Genomic DNA, 18,188 nt, shown 5'->3' on the forward strand with positions numbered 1-18,188 from the left:
TTGCAGGGAATGTGCACATAGTGGGGAGGAGGGATAAAGGGGCTCTTCCCAGTTCATGGTGAGACAAATAAGGAAAGATCTGTGCTTAGCTTTCCCAGGGAAAGGAAAGGAGATTGAACATTATGGAATGGATAGTTCTCTTCACCCTCATGTCTCTAGCTTGATTTCATCTATTTGTGATCAAACACAGCATTTTCTTTTTTTATTTTGTGTTCAAGTCTCAATTCAGTACTAATTTTGGAGCTGTTAGAAAGTAATAAAGTGGCAGTTTTTTAAAGTGTGATACTAATTGATTTCTTCAAGGACAGGGAAGCTCTGCATGGATTATTGCTTCTTGTCTTCAGTGCGTAGCCTATTACCTTTGCATCAGATAAACCATCTTTTAAAAGACAGTAATTAGCCTGTGCTGAGAGTTTTTCACTGCCTGAAGAACTTTTAACAGTACAAAAGAGTCAGTAGTGCAGGTGAAATATTCTGTTTGTTGTCAGAACTGAAAATTATAGCCAGTAGGAACCTCTGAAGGTACAGAACAAACACAGAAAAAGTTATGTCCTACATGCACGGGCAATGCATCTTATTTTTCTTTTGGAACTTCACAGAGCTCCTCTGCCTGTCTCCATCCTTTCCCTTAACCCTGCACTGCAGTGTCCATCACTCTCACTGAAGAAAGACAGACTCTATTCCCTTGTCTCTTTGCCCCAGTAGCAGCATTAGACATATTCTGGTCTTTAGTTTACAGCACACTGTAAACTGGTTTCCCATCCTGTTCTTTGGGAGACAGTCTTCTCTTTCTCCGCTTACTTACTTCATGATGATGGAACTATCAATTTTAACCCCTCTTCCTTATCTCAGCATGGTTTTGATAGTCAGTGTACGTGTTGGGTGATAATCAACTGTATCTTCCTTCTGACATCATTCTTGCCACTGGAGCATCTGGTCTATGAAGTATTAACTAATAGTTTCTGTCATCTGAGCAGCATTTTCTGAACCCACTTCTTTGCCTTTAGCTAACTTGTTTAGATTTGAATGAATGAGTTTGTTTGACATAGCATTTTAAACCCAATGATCCAAATACAGATTTTTTTGTTTTGCTTTTACTGGAGTAGAATAATAATAGTGAGTGTAGAAATGAAAAAAACTTGCTAAAAAAAACCAACCAAGCCCAGCCAGCAAAACCCAGAGTTGACAATATAATTTTCTTTTTAATCTAATGAGGTGAGATAGATGAATATGAAAGCTGGGTCAAAAAGCTTATGTAATTTTCAGACCCTAAATATAGAATGGTGTAATGACACAAAAAGATCAATCTCTGTGCACATGTTCTGGTGGAGTATTTTTGTTTTGTTCTTATTCTGTGCATGCAGTTTCAAACTGAGCTGGATACCCCCTGCTTGGATAAACACTCTTGCTAATATTCCTGCCCTATGCTAAGTGCCAATATAAATGGACTTGTAGCATGTAGGTTTCTTTATGATTGTAGTCTGGGTGTGGGGTAATTTTGTTGATAGAAAAACGTCCACGTTCTCAGTGTTAAATTTACCTTTTTTTTTTTTATTGATAGTAGTGGAATGGGGTGATGATGTCAAAGCAGTGTCAGAAGATGAAGCCATGGTGCTGGTGAACCACCAAGCGACGGGTGACGTCTGCACGCTGATGATGTGCCTGCAGGACAAAGGCACGGTAGGCTACAGCCGGGGCAGGGGGTGGCTGCTGGGCTCCCTGCTCACATCCCTGTGCAGCCCTAGTGGCTCACAGTAACCCAGCAGGTCATCTCAGTAGGGAGCTTTCTGTTTGGATTTGCTCCAGAGTGAGAGCCAGGAGCTTGGAGCAGGTGTAGACCCTGGACACTCTTTGGAGAAGGTGAGCTGTGAGCTGAGTCACTGTGCATCCAGTCAAGGTTAACACAGAGGGAAGCAGATCTCCTCACAAGCAATCATGTATTTGACTTTTTCCTCTTACCTCATGCCTTTGTGCAACTCAAGCCAAATTTGCTCAGACCAGCACAGGTCGAGCTTCTTGGTTACGACTTTATTCCAGCATGGAATTTTTCTCAAAGTTAGAGCAAGCCGTGTATGGGATTTTGGTAGGATGAGGGCATGCCAAAGTTAAGCTACCTAGCTAAGGTCCAAATTGCTTGAACTCTTATTTCACAAGCCCTTAAGGATTTCTTGGTGAGAAGTTTAACTAATGTTAATTGTTCCGTGCATTGCTGTTCAGAAAATTCAGGAGTGGAACCCAGAGTATAGGATCTAAACAGGAGATCAGATTTCTGTACAAATCAGGAAGAAAGGCATGTGTGCCTGATTAGGCTACAAAGAGCAGGAGGCATACCTGTCAAGCTGAAAAAAATGCATCAGCTGTATCTGTCTTAGTGTTGCCTTCTTTCTTTAAGTGTCTTAGTGTTGCTTCCTTCATCATACCCTGAAGAAACAAGGAAACAAGAACTGATTTTTGTTGCATCTGCACAATTTGTACCTGGCACTGTTTTTCTTAGTGCGAATTAATATAGTTATGGGTACGCTTACCTTTATCAGTGATTTACCATTTTTTAGAAAGTTTTCCAGATCTTGCTTATGACAGCAAAGTTGATTAAAAAAAACCAAACCAACCAATTAAAATACCTTTTAAACAACCCCACCTCACAAAGTATGAAAATGGTACTCAAGATGGAGCAGAGACCTTTCTTTCTACTCTAGTCTAGAGCAGGCTGTTGTAAAAGTACTTTTGATTGCTTTCATTTCTTTTGGAATTGAGGGAATTTGGTATAGATGGTATTCTGTGCTGTACCCAAATGAGTAGAATGATGGAATAAACTCTTTAATTTCCCTCATCAAAATTGTACATAGGACAATCTTATGGTAAAGATGTGACTGTGAGGGTGTAGTCCTCTGGATGTGTATGGCATATATTCTTAACCAGTGGTTTATAGATATAAATCTAAGTCATGCTTATCCCATTTGACCCCATAGCTTAAAAACTTCAGTCAAGACAGAGTAAGTTTCAGTGAATGTAGGAGATGCTAAAAATGAAGGGAGGCATTGAGATCACAAATAATCTTCACCATGGAAATTATTCAAAAAGGCAGAAAATCCCTAAAATCACTGTTTTTTCCCTCAAGTAGTTGCAGTCATTGCTCTTGGAATGTGCATGTCCACAGCTTAGTATGGCTTTGATGTTTTTAGCTAATAAAGAAGTAATATAAAGAAGAGTTTCAATACATGCTTAAAATACAGCATGAGTAGTACAAGTGGCTGAAAATAATGAGAAAGATCAGGATAGTTCATGTTTGCTAGAACTTGCTGGATCAGGTGCTTTAAGATAGCATGCTTCATATTTCTAAAGAGAATTGTCCTTACTTAGTGTGACTGTGAAAGTACTGGAAGGAAAAAAAAAATAAACCTACCTGTCCAGAAATAATCATTGTACAGTATGCAAATGCTTAAATTAGTCAGCTTTCCTTAAATCCAGTTTAAACTTAACATAGAGTCCTTCACAAGCTTGATACTAATCTATCAGCAAGATTGTAATTTTCAAGAATTTTTTTTGTTGTTGTTTAGGAGTGTTAAGCTTGTGCTAGTCCAGAACTTCTTTTGCTTGCTTTACCAGCCAGTACAGACCAAAATCAGATGTAATCTGCAAGCACTCATAGTTTAATGCTGCTTTAAAAAAAAGTTCATGCAAGACATCAGAAGTGTTCAATTTAAAGTTCTGGATTTTTCTATGTAGTGAGGAAAACTCATGAGACAGTCTTGTAACTTGACAGTGTTTCCCAAGGGTGGTGTCAGGAGCCATGATGGTAATTTTTTCCAGTATTTTATAAATCCTTTTATACCAATGAGAGCATAGCCTATCTGTTTTAAGTAAATTTAATCTCACAAAGCAGTAAGATAAAATACATGTGCTGAGATATTTCTGGTTTTCTAGATTAACTTACATGAATAAGAAAAGAATGATCTCTGATTAGAGAAGGGGAATTTGAGCTAAAAATTAGAATTTTAGTGGAAGGACTGGATTGGCATTGTTTGATTAATACATTATACCATAATATAAGCCAAACAGCAACATTTCAGGGGAACCAGAAGTGACCTAATTACACTTTTTTTAAAGTTTGAGAAATTGTTCTAATTTCTTTGTGAAAGTAAGAATTAAAAAAATTCAGTAAGTAAGTTGTGTTTTCACAAATATTGAAGGTTATGTGTTTAATGTAAAGAAGTAGGTTAAAACGCTGCTATTACTGCTTTCTGACTGGATCAGGACTGATAAGTGTGGGGTTTTTTTCTGATTTGGAACAGAAAGCAGTGCCAGGAAGGGTGTAGTGGGGACAAAAGTGCAGCTTGCAGTGGTTTGTGTGCAGATTTCAAGTCATGCCTTCTCAGGTTTCATTGTTAAGTTACAGGTGCTTGAAAGATTAAAGTCAGTCTGTCCAGGTTGCTTTGTTATGAAATCTGTGTAGACTCAAGTGGGCCTGTGAATAGAAGGCGCTTAGATTGTTTTTTTTATATAGTTGGAAAAAGCTTTTTCTAGCTTCTGAACTTACTTAACCAGGAAGCATGAAGGAAAAAGGACCTGAAGTGGCAATCAAAAGTTCTTTGAAGACATCAACACCTATTACATTGTGTTCAGAATATATAGTTCACAACTATAAATTGTGTTCTAAATGTCTTTGTTTAAACCTCCTTGAAATGCAAGTGATAAGATGCTCATCTCATAAGTGTTGCTTTATTCCTGAGGATACTAAGTAGAGGAGTCAGTACCTAGAAGAGTTACCAACAAAATTTTGCAGTGTCTTCTATTCTGCCCTTGCTAGCAGAATAAAATGAATATCCATTAATCTCATTTGCCTTTTGAGTGCAGGCAAGAGAACTGTGTCCTATTCTTTGAACTGCTGTTTGATTTGGTATGTTAGTATGTGTATATATATTATTTCATACATAAAAATACTTTCTCTTTGTACTTCTTACCATTGCCTAGGCTTACAGGCAAATTTATGATCACTGGGCTCTGAAGTTTGTCTCTTTGTAGCCCACACTGCAGACTGTGTGTGTCTCAGATGTAATTTGTGTGTCACACTTATCTTTGACAAAATCTCATCCCTCCTCAGAGAGACTGGGAAAGCTTAGGGATGCTAGTTGGAAGCCCTGTGGCACCTGAAACAAGGTGAGATGGACTTCAGACTTTGAAGAGCAGTGATCAACTTGCAGGATAAATCTACCATTACCTAAAGACAGCATCAGATGGTATGGCAGGGGAGAAGCTGTAGCACTGCTGGGCAAGAGTTCCTCATCCAGGAATGCCATGGAACATCTGGGACCAGTGCTGACTCCTCAAAAGACACATTGTCTTTCCAGCAAAGCAGAGTATTAAGCTTGCTTATCTCCTCCAGTAAAATAGATTATGTTGGTTTACCTTCTGCCTGATACAATAGAAGGTAGTTGTCAGAATGCCAAAGCAGTAGATGAACACTGGCAGGCCTGCATACTGCTGCAGGCTAAATCATCATTAGTGAAATTTTGGTGGTGTTTCTATCAAAGGATGTGGTTCCCTACAGCAGCCTGTCCCCTTTGGGTGATGCATGGGCATGAGTTTATTGTAGTGCCTTGATGAGCAGTAACACCTCTGAGTGATGCTTTTTTTGATTCTTGTCCTTAGGGCACACCCTTCTTTCTTGGTTTTTTTGCATAAAGCTTTTTAGTTTACTGAAATGGAAAGAATGTTAATGTCTGCAGAGAAGAATTTGGCTTTAAGATCCTCACTTTAATTTAACATAGCCTGGAGATCACTGTAGGATAGACTATTTCACCAATATTAGTCTCAAGTAAGGCATTGGATCTAGGAACTAATTTTTCTTTTATCACTCACAAATACATAGTGTGCCTTTGGTCCTTTGGACGTGTAGCATCTAGTAAGGAATACCACTGGCAGACAGGAAGGGATAGTATAGCATGTTATCTTGATTTCTTAGGCTGCTTTCTTCTGTGTTTGCCCCAAAGTGCATGAGAAAGATGCAAAGCAGAAGGTGCTTGCACGATCATCTGACCACCAGAGAAATGTCACAGTCCTTCATATTCTTTCTTGATAGTGGTAAATGGAAGTGGTAAATGGTACATGACTTCAGGTTCCCTGAACTTGTGTCAGTTGTGATGTGGGCTCATAACCCAGGGAAGAGAAAAGGCAGCCTAGCCCATGATTGGGAGCATGTAAGAGACACTGGGTGTTGCAGTTTTGGGGAACCACTTCCTACCCCTCTCAAAAACTACATGGAGGAGAGATAGAGGAAAAAGCCCTTGTGAGAAAAGAAGCTTTTCCCTTCTGTTGTTTACTTTTTTGGGAGTAATTCTCCTATTTTAAATCTCAAAGGACTGAACAGGTAAAGTAGCTGCCTTCACTGTCCTGTAAGAAGCAATGGTCAAGTGAATTGATCAGTTCAACCTTGCTGGTTTTGCCTTCCCACTGTGCTGCTTGACTGGGACAAGCAGCAGGATTTAAATTCTCAGGAATACAAGTGGCTGCTCTGCCATGGCTAATGCTGTAGAGCTGTGTATTACATAACAAAAAGCCATTTAATCCTACTCTCGAGGGAGAAGCATAGCACCTGTGCTGCTTTATATTTTGGGCATAAAGGACCTTATTCTATTTATTTGCTAGTTTTATTGCTGTAAGAATGACAAGAATGTGACCAGTATGTACATAATTCATCATTCTCTGCACTTGATAATTCACTTATTTTTAAAATGTATTTTTACTTTTCAGGTTGTCCGTCAGATGATGTGGCTGATGGACCATATTTTTAAGTATACAAACTTTGGCATTGTGTCTCTAATCCATGGAGACTTCTTTATAAGACAGGTAAATGGAAACACATAAACTACTTTGATTTATACTTATATTTGGAACTTCATGGTGTTACAGGACTTCCTTATCACCTTGTGGTTGGTTTGCACAATGAAATAGCTTTGCTGTGAAGTGTATATTTGAGGAGTGTATATTTCTTTGTTCTGAAGCTACTTTATTTTCCAAGCTGGTTTTATTATTTGCATAGATACAAATGATGATGGAATCCAGTTGTGAAGAGAGCCTGTTATGAGAGAGGCGTGCAAGTAAAATACATGGGCAGTCCTTTTTATCTCTGTTTCTGAGCACACCTCTCATCTTTCCTTGGTGACCTTGAAGCCATGCAGGGAGTCTGTCTGCTTAGATCACTCTTCTGGCTGCAAAGTTTCAAATTAGGACAAGCAGAACTGTCCCTTTTGATGGTGACATAGCAGTGGATCAATTTAAGGTGGTGTAAATAGTAATTAATTGGTTCTTGAAGGTTAGTTAGTATTTGAGCATTAGGAAAGAATGTCTGTTGAGCTCAACATCTGAAATATTAATGAATGAGACCTTCAGATTATTTCATACAGCTTGGGCAGGGTTTTTTGTTGTTTGGTGGCTGTTGATCAAACTGCACTCTCTGAGCAGAAACTCAGGAGGCCAATGAAAAGCATGAACCTGTTTCCAGTTACATGAACTGCAATATCCATCATGCATGTTTCTTTCCTCTCCTTATTCCTTTTTCTGAACATAAAATGTGTAGAGAGCCAGAGAGAATTAATGAATTTTCACATTCCAGAGAAGTTAATTTACTCAGAATGAAATAAAGAAATGCACAATACATAGCAATACACAGCTGAAGTGAGATTCACTAACACTAGAGGCATAGTTAGAAAACAAAGGTCTCTAGAGGCACACAGCTCTGTACTGTGAGAGGATGGATGGAAGGACCAGGGCTGGGTGCTTTGTAAAATGTAAATTCTTTCAATAGGTAGAATTTACAATATGCACATTTTGAGGTACACAAGGCTGTCACCTTGTTAGTTACAATTTCTGAGTGTGGGGTTGCAATTCCAGTCACAAAACCAAACCATCACTGAGCTGCAAAAACAAAGGCTTTTCCTCATTTTTGTCAAGTGGCTGACATAGACAGCATCACAGATACAATGATGTCATTGTGAGTCTAAAGATAAGCCAATTGAAAATATAATGTTTCTAGGCTGTTAGCCTTTGGGTGTGGCAAAATACTTCATTTGAGGGAGTAATAGTCCTTTGCCTAACTCTAGTAATATTTGGATGGTTATTGTTCACTGCTCTTTTCTTAGCTACTGTGCTATCCTGGAGGTCTGATAAGAAAGGACTGGCTTAACTGAGGACTTTTATATTGCTTTATAATTGCATTAATATGAGCAGGGAGAGCCTTTTCCTTCCCTTTTGTGCTAAGGTGGAAGTAATTGCAACATGGGGAGACTTAAATGTAGGAGAAGCACTTTCACAAAACTCACTTTTGATAAAATACTGTCTTTCATTTAACCCCACAAACTCCCTCTTCCTTCCTCTGACCAAAAAACCCAACTAACCACCAGTGCAATGTTTGTGGCAGTTTTGTTGACATTTCAGAGAATTAAAATCACCTCTGCTGAAGAGAGCTTTAATTTTTCCCTCCTGTGTCTTTTGAGTGATTTGACAAGGTCACTTTGAAACACTCAAAACTGCTAATTAATGTAAAGAGATTCCTCTGAAAATTTGGATAGCTTGGTGCATGCAGAGATGGGAAGAGCAAAGATTCTTCCTGAAGATATTTGTGCAGTAATTAAGGCTGTATCTTACTGTTCATAAATGAAGAAGTTGTCCTAATGCACCAAAGAGGAGAAATGAGTGGATGTTGGAGCAGTGCAGATCTGAGTGAGGTCTGTGGTTCTGCTGTGCTAACCCAGCTGAGGCCTGGTCTATGGGCCTCCAGCAGGTACTCCAAGGAGAACATTGCTTTTTATTGTATTTTTATTTTTATCTCTGAAAAGATGAAATCCTTAGAATTAATCCTTAATTATTATGTCTGATATTACCTCTTTTAAGCAATCATTTTATTCAGATAATGTTTTATCCTTACAGGGGAGAGCACACCGTGACCAGCAGCTCGTGTTACTCAAAGATCATCTAGAAAAATATTACAGGAGCCGCAATAGGAAATGGATTGTTTTATTTCCAGAGGGTGGCTTTCTTAGAAAAAGAAGAGAAACAAGCCAGGCATTTGCCAAGAAAAACAATTTGCCATTTCTTAAGCATGTCACCCTGCCAAGACTTGGGGCAACACAAGTCATTCTGAAGACACTTGTAGCGCCACAAGAAAATGGAACTCCATCGGGTGGAGATGCTGCGAGAAAAGGTAAAGATCACTTCACTCGATGGGTATAAAGCAAATGAATGTCAGACTTGAGTTAAAAAAAACTTTGTGTAGAATTGGTCTCTTTAAATATCAAATACATTGTTTAAATGTTTTCATAATAGTTTTAGTTCTGCTAACTTTATTTTTGATGTTGAGACAAAAGAAACCACCTTAGTTTTAATTTGATTTAGTTTGTGGTATGGCTGCCTGAGTGCTTGGCTTGGCTCACATGATGGGTGAAGCAGATACTGGAATAAGCACTCAGAGTGAGCAAGAACATGATCTACTCCTTTGGCAGGATTGGTGGTTTGCACTGGTTTGTGACAGCATGGAACTATAGTAAAAGTATTTCTGGAATATGCTAGCTGTGTTCATATTTTTATTCCAGGCTTTAGAAGTTTCTTTGCATCCACTGCTGTTTACTTTATTCCTCTTCTTGAACTCTTTTCCACTGAGTTCAGGTTCTTCTGTTCTGTACAGACCATTGTGTTGCCTGTCTCCATTGTTGCTGGAGTTAACTGTCATTGATCACTAGATTTGAAGGATTGTTTTGGCTGTCATGTCAGAAGAGTTATGAGGGAATAAGAATATTCCTGCAGCATTATTGTTCTGGGTGCCTGGGCTATAGGGGAGGGTATAGCTGGGATATAATACCTGTGGTTATGGGACATGGTGCTTTAGTCTCTTGGTTTTTAAAATTAACTTCTTGGCATGTTCAAGAGCAGGGTTAGATCTTTCTTAACTTTCTTGTGGATTTCTGTTAATTATTATAGAAACAATGGTTTGGGGAGTTGTGGTAGTTTCTTATTGATGGGTGGGGCTGGTGTTTCACAGCCAAATTTTGATAATCATTTAACAATTTGAAACAAAGATCCTTACTAATGAAGCCACATAAGCAAAAGACTTGGAATTATTTTCTGTCTGAAGTTCAGATCTCAGGGTTAGCAAGAACCCTTGTACAGAAATTGCTTCCAGATTTTTAGTTTTGAAGTTATTCTTGTCAACAGAGGAAGTAAATTGAGATGATGTTCTTGGAGAGGTGAAGGTAGGATTTAAAATGAGCTGAAAAATCAAGCTGTGGAATTCACCAGAGTGTTTCCTGTCAGGCTACATTCAGCAAAGAAAGGCTGAAGAAAGCTCTTGTCATAAAATATCTTAGGTTTAAAAGAGAGAAACTGAATACCCTGGTCCTTGTTAAAAAGTTGAGGTTTTTCTGAGGAGAAAAGTTTGGCCTGTTCCTGTTCTATTTCTTGCTATCTTAAAAAGGTATGGAGAGTAAGAATTTCCCCAAATTAATTATAAGTTGTCTGGTTCTGGAGGGAGGCTGCAAGTGCTTGTCAAATACCAATTTTATATTTCCCTATTCTTAGGTTGCTGTCCACTTAGCTGAACATTGAACTTGGCTTCCTTTTTTTCCCCTCTTTGAGTGGCATCATTCAGACTCTAGAGAAATGAGCATTTGATAGTAGTGGACCTAACTGGGTACTAAAATAAAGGAATTCTCTCAGAAATAAAATGGAACCATATTGTCCATCCTACTCAAGAAAAGATAATTGGGCAAAAATAGGAATGAAATGCGTGGGTTTAGCTGTCACTCTTTCATAGTAATGGACTTGAAAACGTACTAAAAGAGATGAAGAAGAAAAGTGAAAATAAATTTTATATGCTAGGAAAAAGTAGTATTTGATACATAGTGACACTGAGGTATTTTATGTCCTCTCTTCTTTTAAGCTCACAAAAATATTTCCAGCATTGTAAAACTTGCCTTTCAGAGATGTATGAAATATTAGTTCCTGATTGTATCTTGTATAAAAGAGTCTTCCTCTCATCTGTTGCTTTCTGAATGCTTTTATTGGTCTCTTACCATGTCAGAAAATGTTTGTTCAGTTGAATGAAATATAATTCTATAAATTGCTATAGAAGTCTAACAAAGTTAGTGGATATCTTTACTTTTAATCTTTTCTCTCTTTTCCCTTTTTTTTCCCTAATCCCATGAAAAACCCATGTCAGTGAAATCAAGCTTCCCTCCTATTCAGGTGGCCATAGTTGAGCTGTGGGTGCTGGAGCCAGGTGTAGTGCACAGAGTAAAGCCAGGGGCTGGCATAGAGACTGCCTGTAAAGCTTTTGTACATTATAACTCTTCTCCTTTGCTTGGGAAGTGGATTCTTTATCAGAAGCATCACAGAAGCAAACACTTCATGGTTTGCTGGACACCTTTTTCATCTGCAACACTTCTTGTGCTCTGTGCTATCTTAACAATGTTCCTGGAGTCCTGGCTTGCCAAATTATTCACTTTACTATAATAAGCTTTCTACTTCATCATTTATTATTCTCCCTGTTTTTTTGTTTCCACCAAGCTTTATTGATACTCATGGTAATTCACCTTCCTCTCCCACATGATTTTATTTCAATTGGTTTATAGATTAAGAGTTTTCCTCATCAAAAATTATGTCCCCTTCCTGTTGAGTTTCCTTGGTAGCTGTTTTAATGTTGAGTCATGATACACAGTTCTGTTCTTCATTGCTGTCATTTTATTAGTACTTAATTCATTTTAAATGATCCTTTTAGCTTTTATACTGTTGTAAATTTGATACCATTCTACTTTCTCAGTTGGAGAGATGTGTAAAACTGGGTGAAAGAAGAAAAGATGACAAAGGAAACTAGAATAAAAGGTGGTTTGTGCTTAATGCACTGTTATCACAGTTTGACACAAACCAAGTCAGACAGAGTTGTTTGATTGTGTCACAGCCCAGCTCCTCAGCCCAGCTGGCTTTTGTATGTCACATGTCACCAAAGCTGTGGCCTTCAAGTTGTAGTTCAAGATTTGAGCTAATTGTAGCTCAGTGCTGCATCATCTGTCCTGCTCCAAGGTCTCTAATCTGATTTATGGCATCCCTTTGGTAGAGGTGGGTTTATGCTGAGAAGTGCAAGGTTCAGTAACCTCCCCAAAAATTCATTAGTCTTAATTATGATCTTACTATCCAATCTCCTTTTCAATTTATTTTTATGCTAGTAATGAACTTCTCACAGTTTAGGAGCTGATTCTTCTTCCGTAAAGTGACAGGAAGAACAAATCATATGTTCCTGAGCTGTACTATATATATATATATAAAACATTATATTAATATACTGTTTGATAATTGTTGTACTTAAAGTGATCAGTTCTTTATCAGGGGCTTTTCCAGGACAAGAAGCCTCTATTGTCTTAATTTTTTCTTCTTAACAGTTTTCTTTCATATTTAAAAACCCAAGTACCAACCTTCATCGGAGTGAATTTTAACTTATTGCTGGTAAATACTAAATTAAGTTACTGAAATGCTTATTGCTTTTGCTGCCTTTTGAAACTCTTTTTTAGTTTAACAAAATTATGTAGTTGTATTCCTAAATTGATAGAAGGATGGAAAACATAGGAAAGGTTGTGCAGTCTGATAGCATGACCACTGTTGAAGCTGAATAATGCAGAGAATGTAGGTAAGTGATGTCTGTCCCTGAAAAGAGAGTTCAAGGTACTTCTGATGTCTGATGAAAGCCTCCAGGTGGGACAGATGTGCCAGCACCTGCATCCCAGAAGAAGGTTTTAGTGCAGAATAGAAAATGGGCAGTATAAAAACACTTGATGAGCAGCCATCATCACCCTAACCCAGTAGTGACCCAGGGTGTGTTCACAGGGGTATTTTACAGCTTTTTGAATTTTTTTTTAGCACAACACTTACTCTTTGACATGGTTGCAAATACACTGTTTCTTCACTTGATAAGAATTGATTTTGTGAGTTTCAGAACTATCAAAATGTTCTAAATGCCAAAAGCTGACAATTCAAAGGAGTTTGGAGCTATTGTTCTTCAAAGATGCACATTCCAGAGCTTATTTTTGATCAAACTTGCTCTAGTGTGTTTTTAAAAATCTGTTTTATTTTACCATGCAGCAATTTTTTTGTCTGATAAGAGGTTACTATAGTTAGAGCCATACTGAAATCTTACCTTACTGTTTTCAAATGCAGCAGAGTACATTCAGTTCTGACGCTGTTTCTCTCGGAGAAATTAAATTTTCACTTCTGCAGGGCTGTAAATTGAACTACATAATTGATTTTTTTAAAAATCAAACTTTTCCATTCACTGTTACCTGAGGAACGTGACTTGAATAACATGTGAGAAAGCTTTTGATTGTTGTTTTTCTTCCCCCTGGAAAAAGACTTCTTGTTTTGTTCCAGGTGGTTTGTTGCATCAAAATCTTGGAATGATGAGTAGTATGTTCAGTCTGAGAGTTAATCTTTGGAGAAAAAAGTTAATTCTGGGGCCATTGATCCAGCTGATCACACAAGGACAAGTAGAGAACAAGGGACAAGCTACCAGAACAGATTGCTGTGCAGGAAGAGCCAGCAGCCTCTTTGGCTGCATTCAGAGTGGTGCAAGTGTTGAGGAAACCACACCTGCATACTGGGGAATGCTAACAAATACTCTCTTTTCCAAGTGCAAGGTGCAGTCCTCAGGTGCACACCTGGCTGCTGCATTCCTTCCACTCTGAATCCAGTCTGGCAGTGTGACACCAGCCAGAGCTCAGCTGGAGGCAAGCTTTCCTGCTGAAATCTATGATTTATTCTTTTTCTCAGTGGCAAACACTGGCAGTCTGCTGGTGGGTTTGAGGCATCATCTGATCATCTGTGCATCATCTGATCTGGTGTTTAGCATGAGTTGACCCCAAGAAATAGCACCCCCAGGGAGGACAAAGAGGGGGAATGAAGAGAAGCTCTGAACCCCCATAAATTTGTGATTGTACACAGTCAAGTTGTGAAAGGACTTCAGAGGATGACAGGTTGAGTGCCTTAAAGACTCTGATGATGAGTTGCTTCTAAGTAGATAGGGAGCAACTGAATACCCTTGAATCCACAGTGAAGAAAATAGTTGTGAAGATTTGCCTCTGCTGATGACTTGGAAAAAAGCCCAAAACCCCAAACAACAAACAAATTAGGAAGCTGTTTAAATTTTACTTTTGATTTTTTTTTTGTCTAGGCCAGAAAGCTGCTGTTCCTTAGATTGTTCAGTTTTGGCTTAGCACTCATAAGACAAGTATGTACCATTCACACTAAGGTGCCTCACTGCTGCAGGGTTTGGGTGTTGTTGTGCAGGGCAGGTGCCTGTGGGCACGTTCAGAAGGTTTATGTGGCATTTTAAAAAAATCAGAGTGTTAACATTTTCAAGCAGTTTGAAAAATCCATATCTTGTGCTGGAAGTGGTAGGCAGACTGACAGCACAGCAGAAAAACCAGTGCTTGGAGAGATCAGCTGAAGTATGGTCTGTGCAGCAGCTTCTTCTGCTGGAGCCTCTGACAGCCAGGCTGCTCAAGCTTTCAGCAAGTACTAGAAATGAAAGATAAGGGTGCCTTTCAATGGTAGGCAGAAAGTTGGAAGAGTTTGGCTGTCAGAAAGGTGTGGCTGAGTTGGCCAAGGCAAGCTGGGTGAGAGGAGTTCTTTAGCACAGGTACATGCAGCTCCCTGATTGCTCAGGTGCAAATGCCAGACCTGAGATTCACACTGTTATAACTAATGCACAGGCTTTGGTTTGAGCTCCTGTTAATGTGCTCCATTTAAAAAATAATAGGGTTTATTCTTGGTCAGAGGTGTGCTTACACCTGAAAGCAGCATCCTTGGAGATACTTAGGTACCACTCCTTTGTGTTTTGTGCAGTTGTCAGTTTCTTTTCCAGTTTCAGGATCCGTCAGAGCTCCTGGACTTTAAAATAAATTTGTTTATGAGCAGGTTGCAACACAGTATAACCCCTCCCCCCCCCCCAAAAAATTTCAGGATGTATTGCAAAATTAATTTTCCTAAATCCTTGGTGATGTAGGTTTTTTTGGCAGTCATATATCTTGGATGATTATGTAAGGCTTATTTTAAAGCAGAGCATGCACCAATACTGTGATTGGAGAGCACATGGAGGTAGCTGCACTAACACCTGCTTGCTCTAAAAGGAGCTCTCTAGAGGCTGATGTTGCTGACAGAACTTTTTTTTCCTGGCCTGGGGTTTCTGGTGGGCTGTCTGTTTTTTTCCCTCACCCTGCCCTGACAAGGGTTGGAGGGGAGTTTGGAGCTGGACTGAGGAATCCAGTGCTGCTGCAGCAGCTCTCTCCACAGAAGCAGAAGGTAGGAAATCAGCACAGCAGAGGACTGCAGGAGTCTTCCCTTAATGAAGTGCAAACCATTATCCACTGAAAGAACAGCTTTAAATATAGCTAAATATTGAATAAATTATTTTGAAACACTTTACTGTAAATAATTAGAAAATGTGCCCATATTCATCTGGCACTTTTTCACTGCAATTAATGATCTTTGTTGCTTACTCACTTAGGCAATTTAACTTTGGCAATTTACTTGCCTTTATCCATTCTTGCTTTACATCTGGGAAAATAATAACTTGAATGACTTTGTTTCAAAATCTATTTCTAAATTAATACTTCTGTTGATTTAATATTAATTTCATATTGGCTCTTCTCTGATTCATTGCTACTTTTAAAATGAAGCACTCTGTAGTTAGTGCTTTTCTTAAGAGAGACTTGACAAGCACTCTGTCATGATGCTGGCAAGCCTGTAGCCTCCAGTTCTCATTTCATGTGTCTGTCAGGGCTCTAAAATACTGTATTTCCAGAAGGTAACACTGAATGCTTCAGCATGACCTATGCAGCTTGCCCTGGGTCAAGTTTTGGAATAATATGTTGCATGCTGCTAAGAACTCATAATCTAAATTTTAGGAAATGTGCCTAGCCCTGTTGGAGTAGTGCATTTTTAATGAAGCAGTACAACTCCACTGATGAGCAGACAGCAAGAAAACACTGTCTGCTTGTTAAAATAATTGATAGATACATGTGACAGCATTGCTGTAATTTTCACACTTAATTAAATTAAATGCAAATGAAATTAAATTAAATGCAGGTAGAAACTTGCAAGCCAGTCCTTGCATGCACATTCTAGCTGGAGTCAGCAACTGTGGCTCAGGGTGCTGCTCACACTCAGTGCTGCAGATTTCTACAGGTGTGTGGTGGATCTCTAAAATCAGAGTGGCTGCTCTGGGCAAGGCCACACTCTAGCCCAGCAACTTGTCCAGGACTCCAAGGAAATTACAGAGTGAGAACACAGCAAGGAAGCATCACACTTCTCCCACATATTCTCCAAGCTTCTGACAGTTTCCTGTGTGGTGGGTTTCCCAAGCTAGGTGGGGATTTCTGCCTGGTTAGTTAATCCTCCATGGTTATTCAGTTCCCTCTTGATCCCAGCTCCTGCCATCCTTGGCACCCTTTAGCAAGAGATTCCCAAAATTTATTTTTCCCCCCTCTGCACAGAGAATCATTTTTCTGTTTGTTATGAAAACTTTTCCTCTTGGCTGAATTTTGAGTGTCTGTCCTTGTATAGGGAAGGATGGTGAACAGTCAATCCCAGTACATGTTCTTGGTGCTGGCAATGCTCTTGTCAACCTCTGTTACATTTCTTTTGTAGCTTTCTCAGCTGCAGGCTTGAGGAGTATTGTACTTTGTACTAAAAGCTAACACTCCTTACATGCTCTTGCCCATGGGTGGCTGTTTGTGATAGTCAGCTTTTTAAATCCTTAGAGATACTGCCTGATGTGGTGTGAGCATGTTGTACTGTCAGGCAGTAAGTGAGCATTACTCTGCTGGCTGGGGCATAATGGGACCTCAGACACAGGACAGCTCCAGAACAAAGAGAAAATTCACAGGCTAACCTCCAAGTGCCATCTTGGGAGTGTGGCCTTCCTTCTTGGTTTGCTCTACAGATCTGCTGCTCTCCTCTTAGCAAACCTGTGAATTGAAGACCAGAGAGGGGTCATTGATTTATGACCTGGACTGTTGCTGGTTGTAACATATATTCAGATTTTAATAGAGTCATGGAATATTCTTAGTTGGAAGGGACCCACAGATTTGATTCTCTTTACTTATCTTAATAGCAAATATTTTCACCTCCTTTGATCCTTTTTTCAGTTTCTAAGTGGGCTGAGCAGCATATGAGCATGTAATGGTGTCAGCCTCTCCTGGAACCCTGTGGGTGCAGTATCTTCCCCTCTCTGAAAACTGACCAGCTTCTGTTCCTTGCTTTCTTACCCTGAGTACACCCTGATAGTGAAGCTTTTCTTCTTCATCCTGCAACTCACATTTTTAAGAACTTTTGAGAGATCTAAATGGCTGCTGCTCCATCAGTGATCTTTTAGAAAGGCCCAGGTGCACATGTGCTTGAAGTGCAGACCAAGAAGCTTGGATGTTTATTTTGGGATTTTTTCTTTTGGTGAATGGGGGGAAGCACCTGACCTTGGAGCCAAGATGTCCTGTGACTGTACTCAGACCTGGTGAGTGAACTTGTTCTATTCTGTGTACCACGGTATCTAAGGACAGCAGAAATAACCATGAAATAAAATGTAGGTCCAGCTGATGTTAGTAAGGGTGTTTCTGTGCCCTATAATGAAATCTGGATTTGATTCTTGATGGTCTTATTTGTGCCTCATACCTCAGGAAGTGATATAAAAACTGCATAACTCTCAAATAAGTGACATGGAATTTTCTTTTTTATTCCTAGAGAGCAAATCCAAAGGCCTCCAGTGGGTGATAGATACAACCATTGCATATCCCAAAGGTGAACCTCTAGACATCCAGACCTGGATTCTTGGCTACCGACAGCCAGCAGTGACACACGTGCATTACAGGTAGGAAATGAAGCTGCTCCTCCTACACTGAGCTCAAGGATTCACAAATCACTTGTGTCATTTCAGGATGGGGGAAATCAGGAGCAGTGGGAGTGGGTTTTTTGTGTCTCACACAGGTGGGCAACTCATATTATTTAAACACAATATTTTTTTTCAAAGTTTGGTGACTATTCTGTATCTTGGGACAGACATTTAAGTTTTGGACTAGTGTCCTGTGGTTGAGTAGAGTTGTGGGGAATATACCTGAAGGCATCAGGTATAATGATGGTAATCATCTTTTTCACTTTAG

At 39.3% G+C, this 18,188-nt stretch overlaps 1 protein-coding gene across 2 annotated transcripts in view; it reads left to right on the plus strand.

Moving 5' to 3' along the window:
- Positions 1-18,188, plus strand: part of LPGAT1 (lysophosphatidylglycerol acyltransferase 1) — a 60,787-nt gene that overhangs the window by 26,081 nt on the left and 16,518 nt on the right. For both annotated transcript variants that reach the window (XM_071426456.1, XM_071426467.1), the window contains 4 exons: positions 1,562-1,680; positions 6,751-6,846; positions 8,926-9,199; positions 17,773-17,899. In XM_071426456.1, coding sequence (XP_071282557.1) covers positions 1,562-1,680; positions 6,751-6,846; positions 8,926-9,199; positions 17,773-17,899 — 616 coding nt within the window. The remainder of the gene's footprint in view (positions 1-1,561; positions 1,681-6,750; positions 6,847-8,925; positions 9,200-17,772; positions 17,900-18,188) is intronic.

The sequence above is a fragment of the Agelaius tricolor genome, unplaced genomic scaffold (assembly GCF_023055355.1).
Source record: "Agelaius tricolor isolate 1412-34295 unplaced genomic scaffold, bAgeTri1.0.p SCAF_1, whole genome shotgun sequence".
Classification (NCBI taxonomy): domain Eukaryota; kingdom Metazoa; phylum Chordata; class Aves; order Passeriformes; family Icteridae; genus Agelaius; species Agelaius tricolor.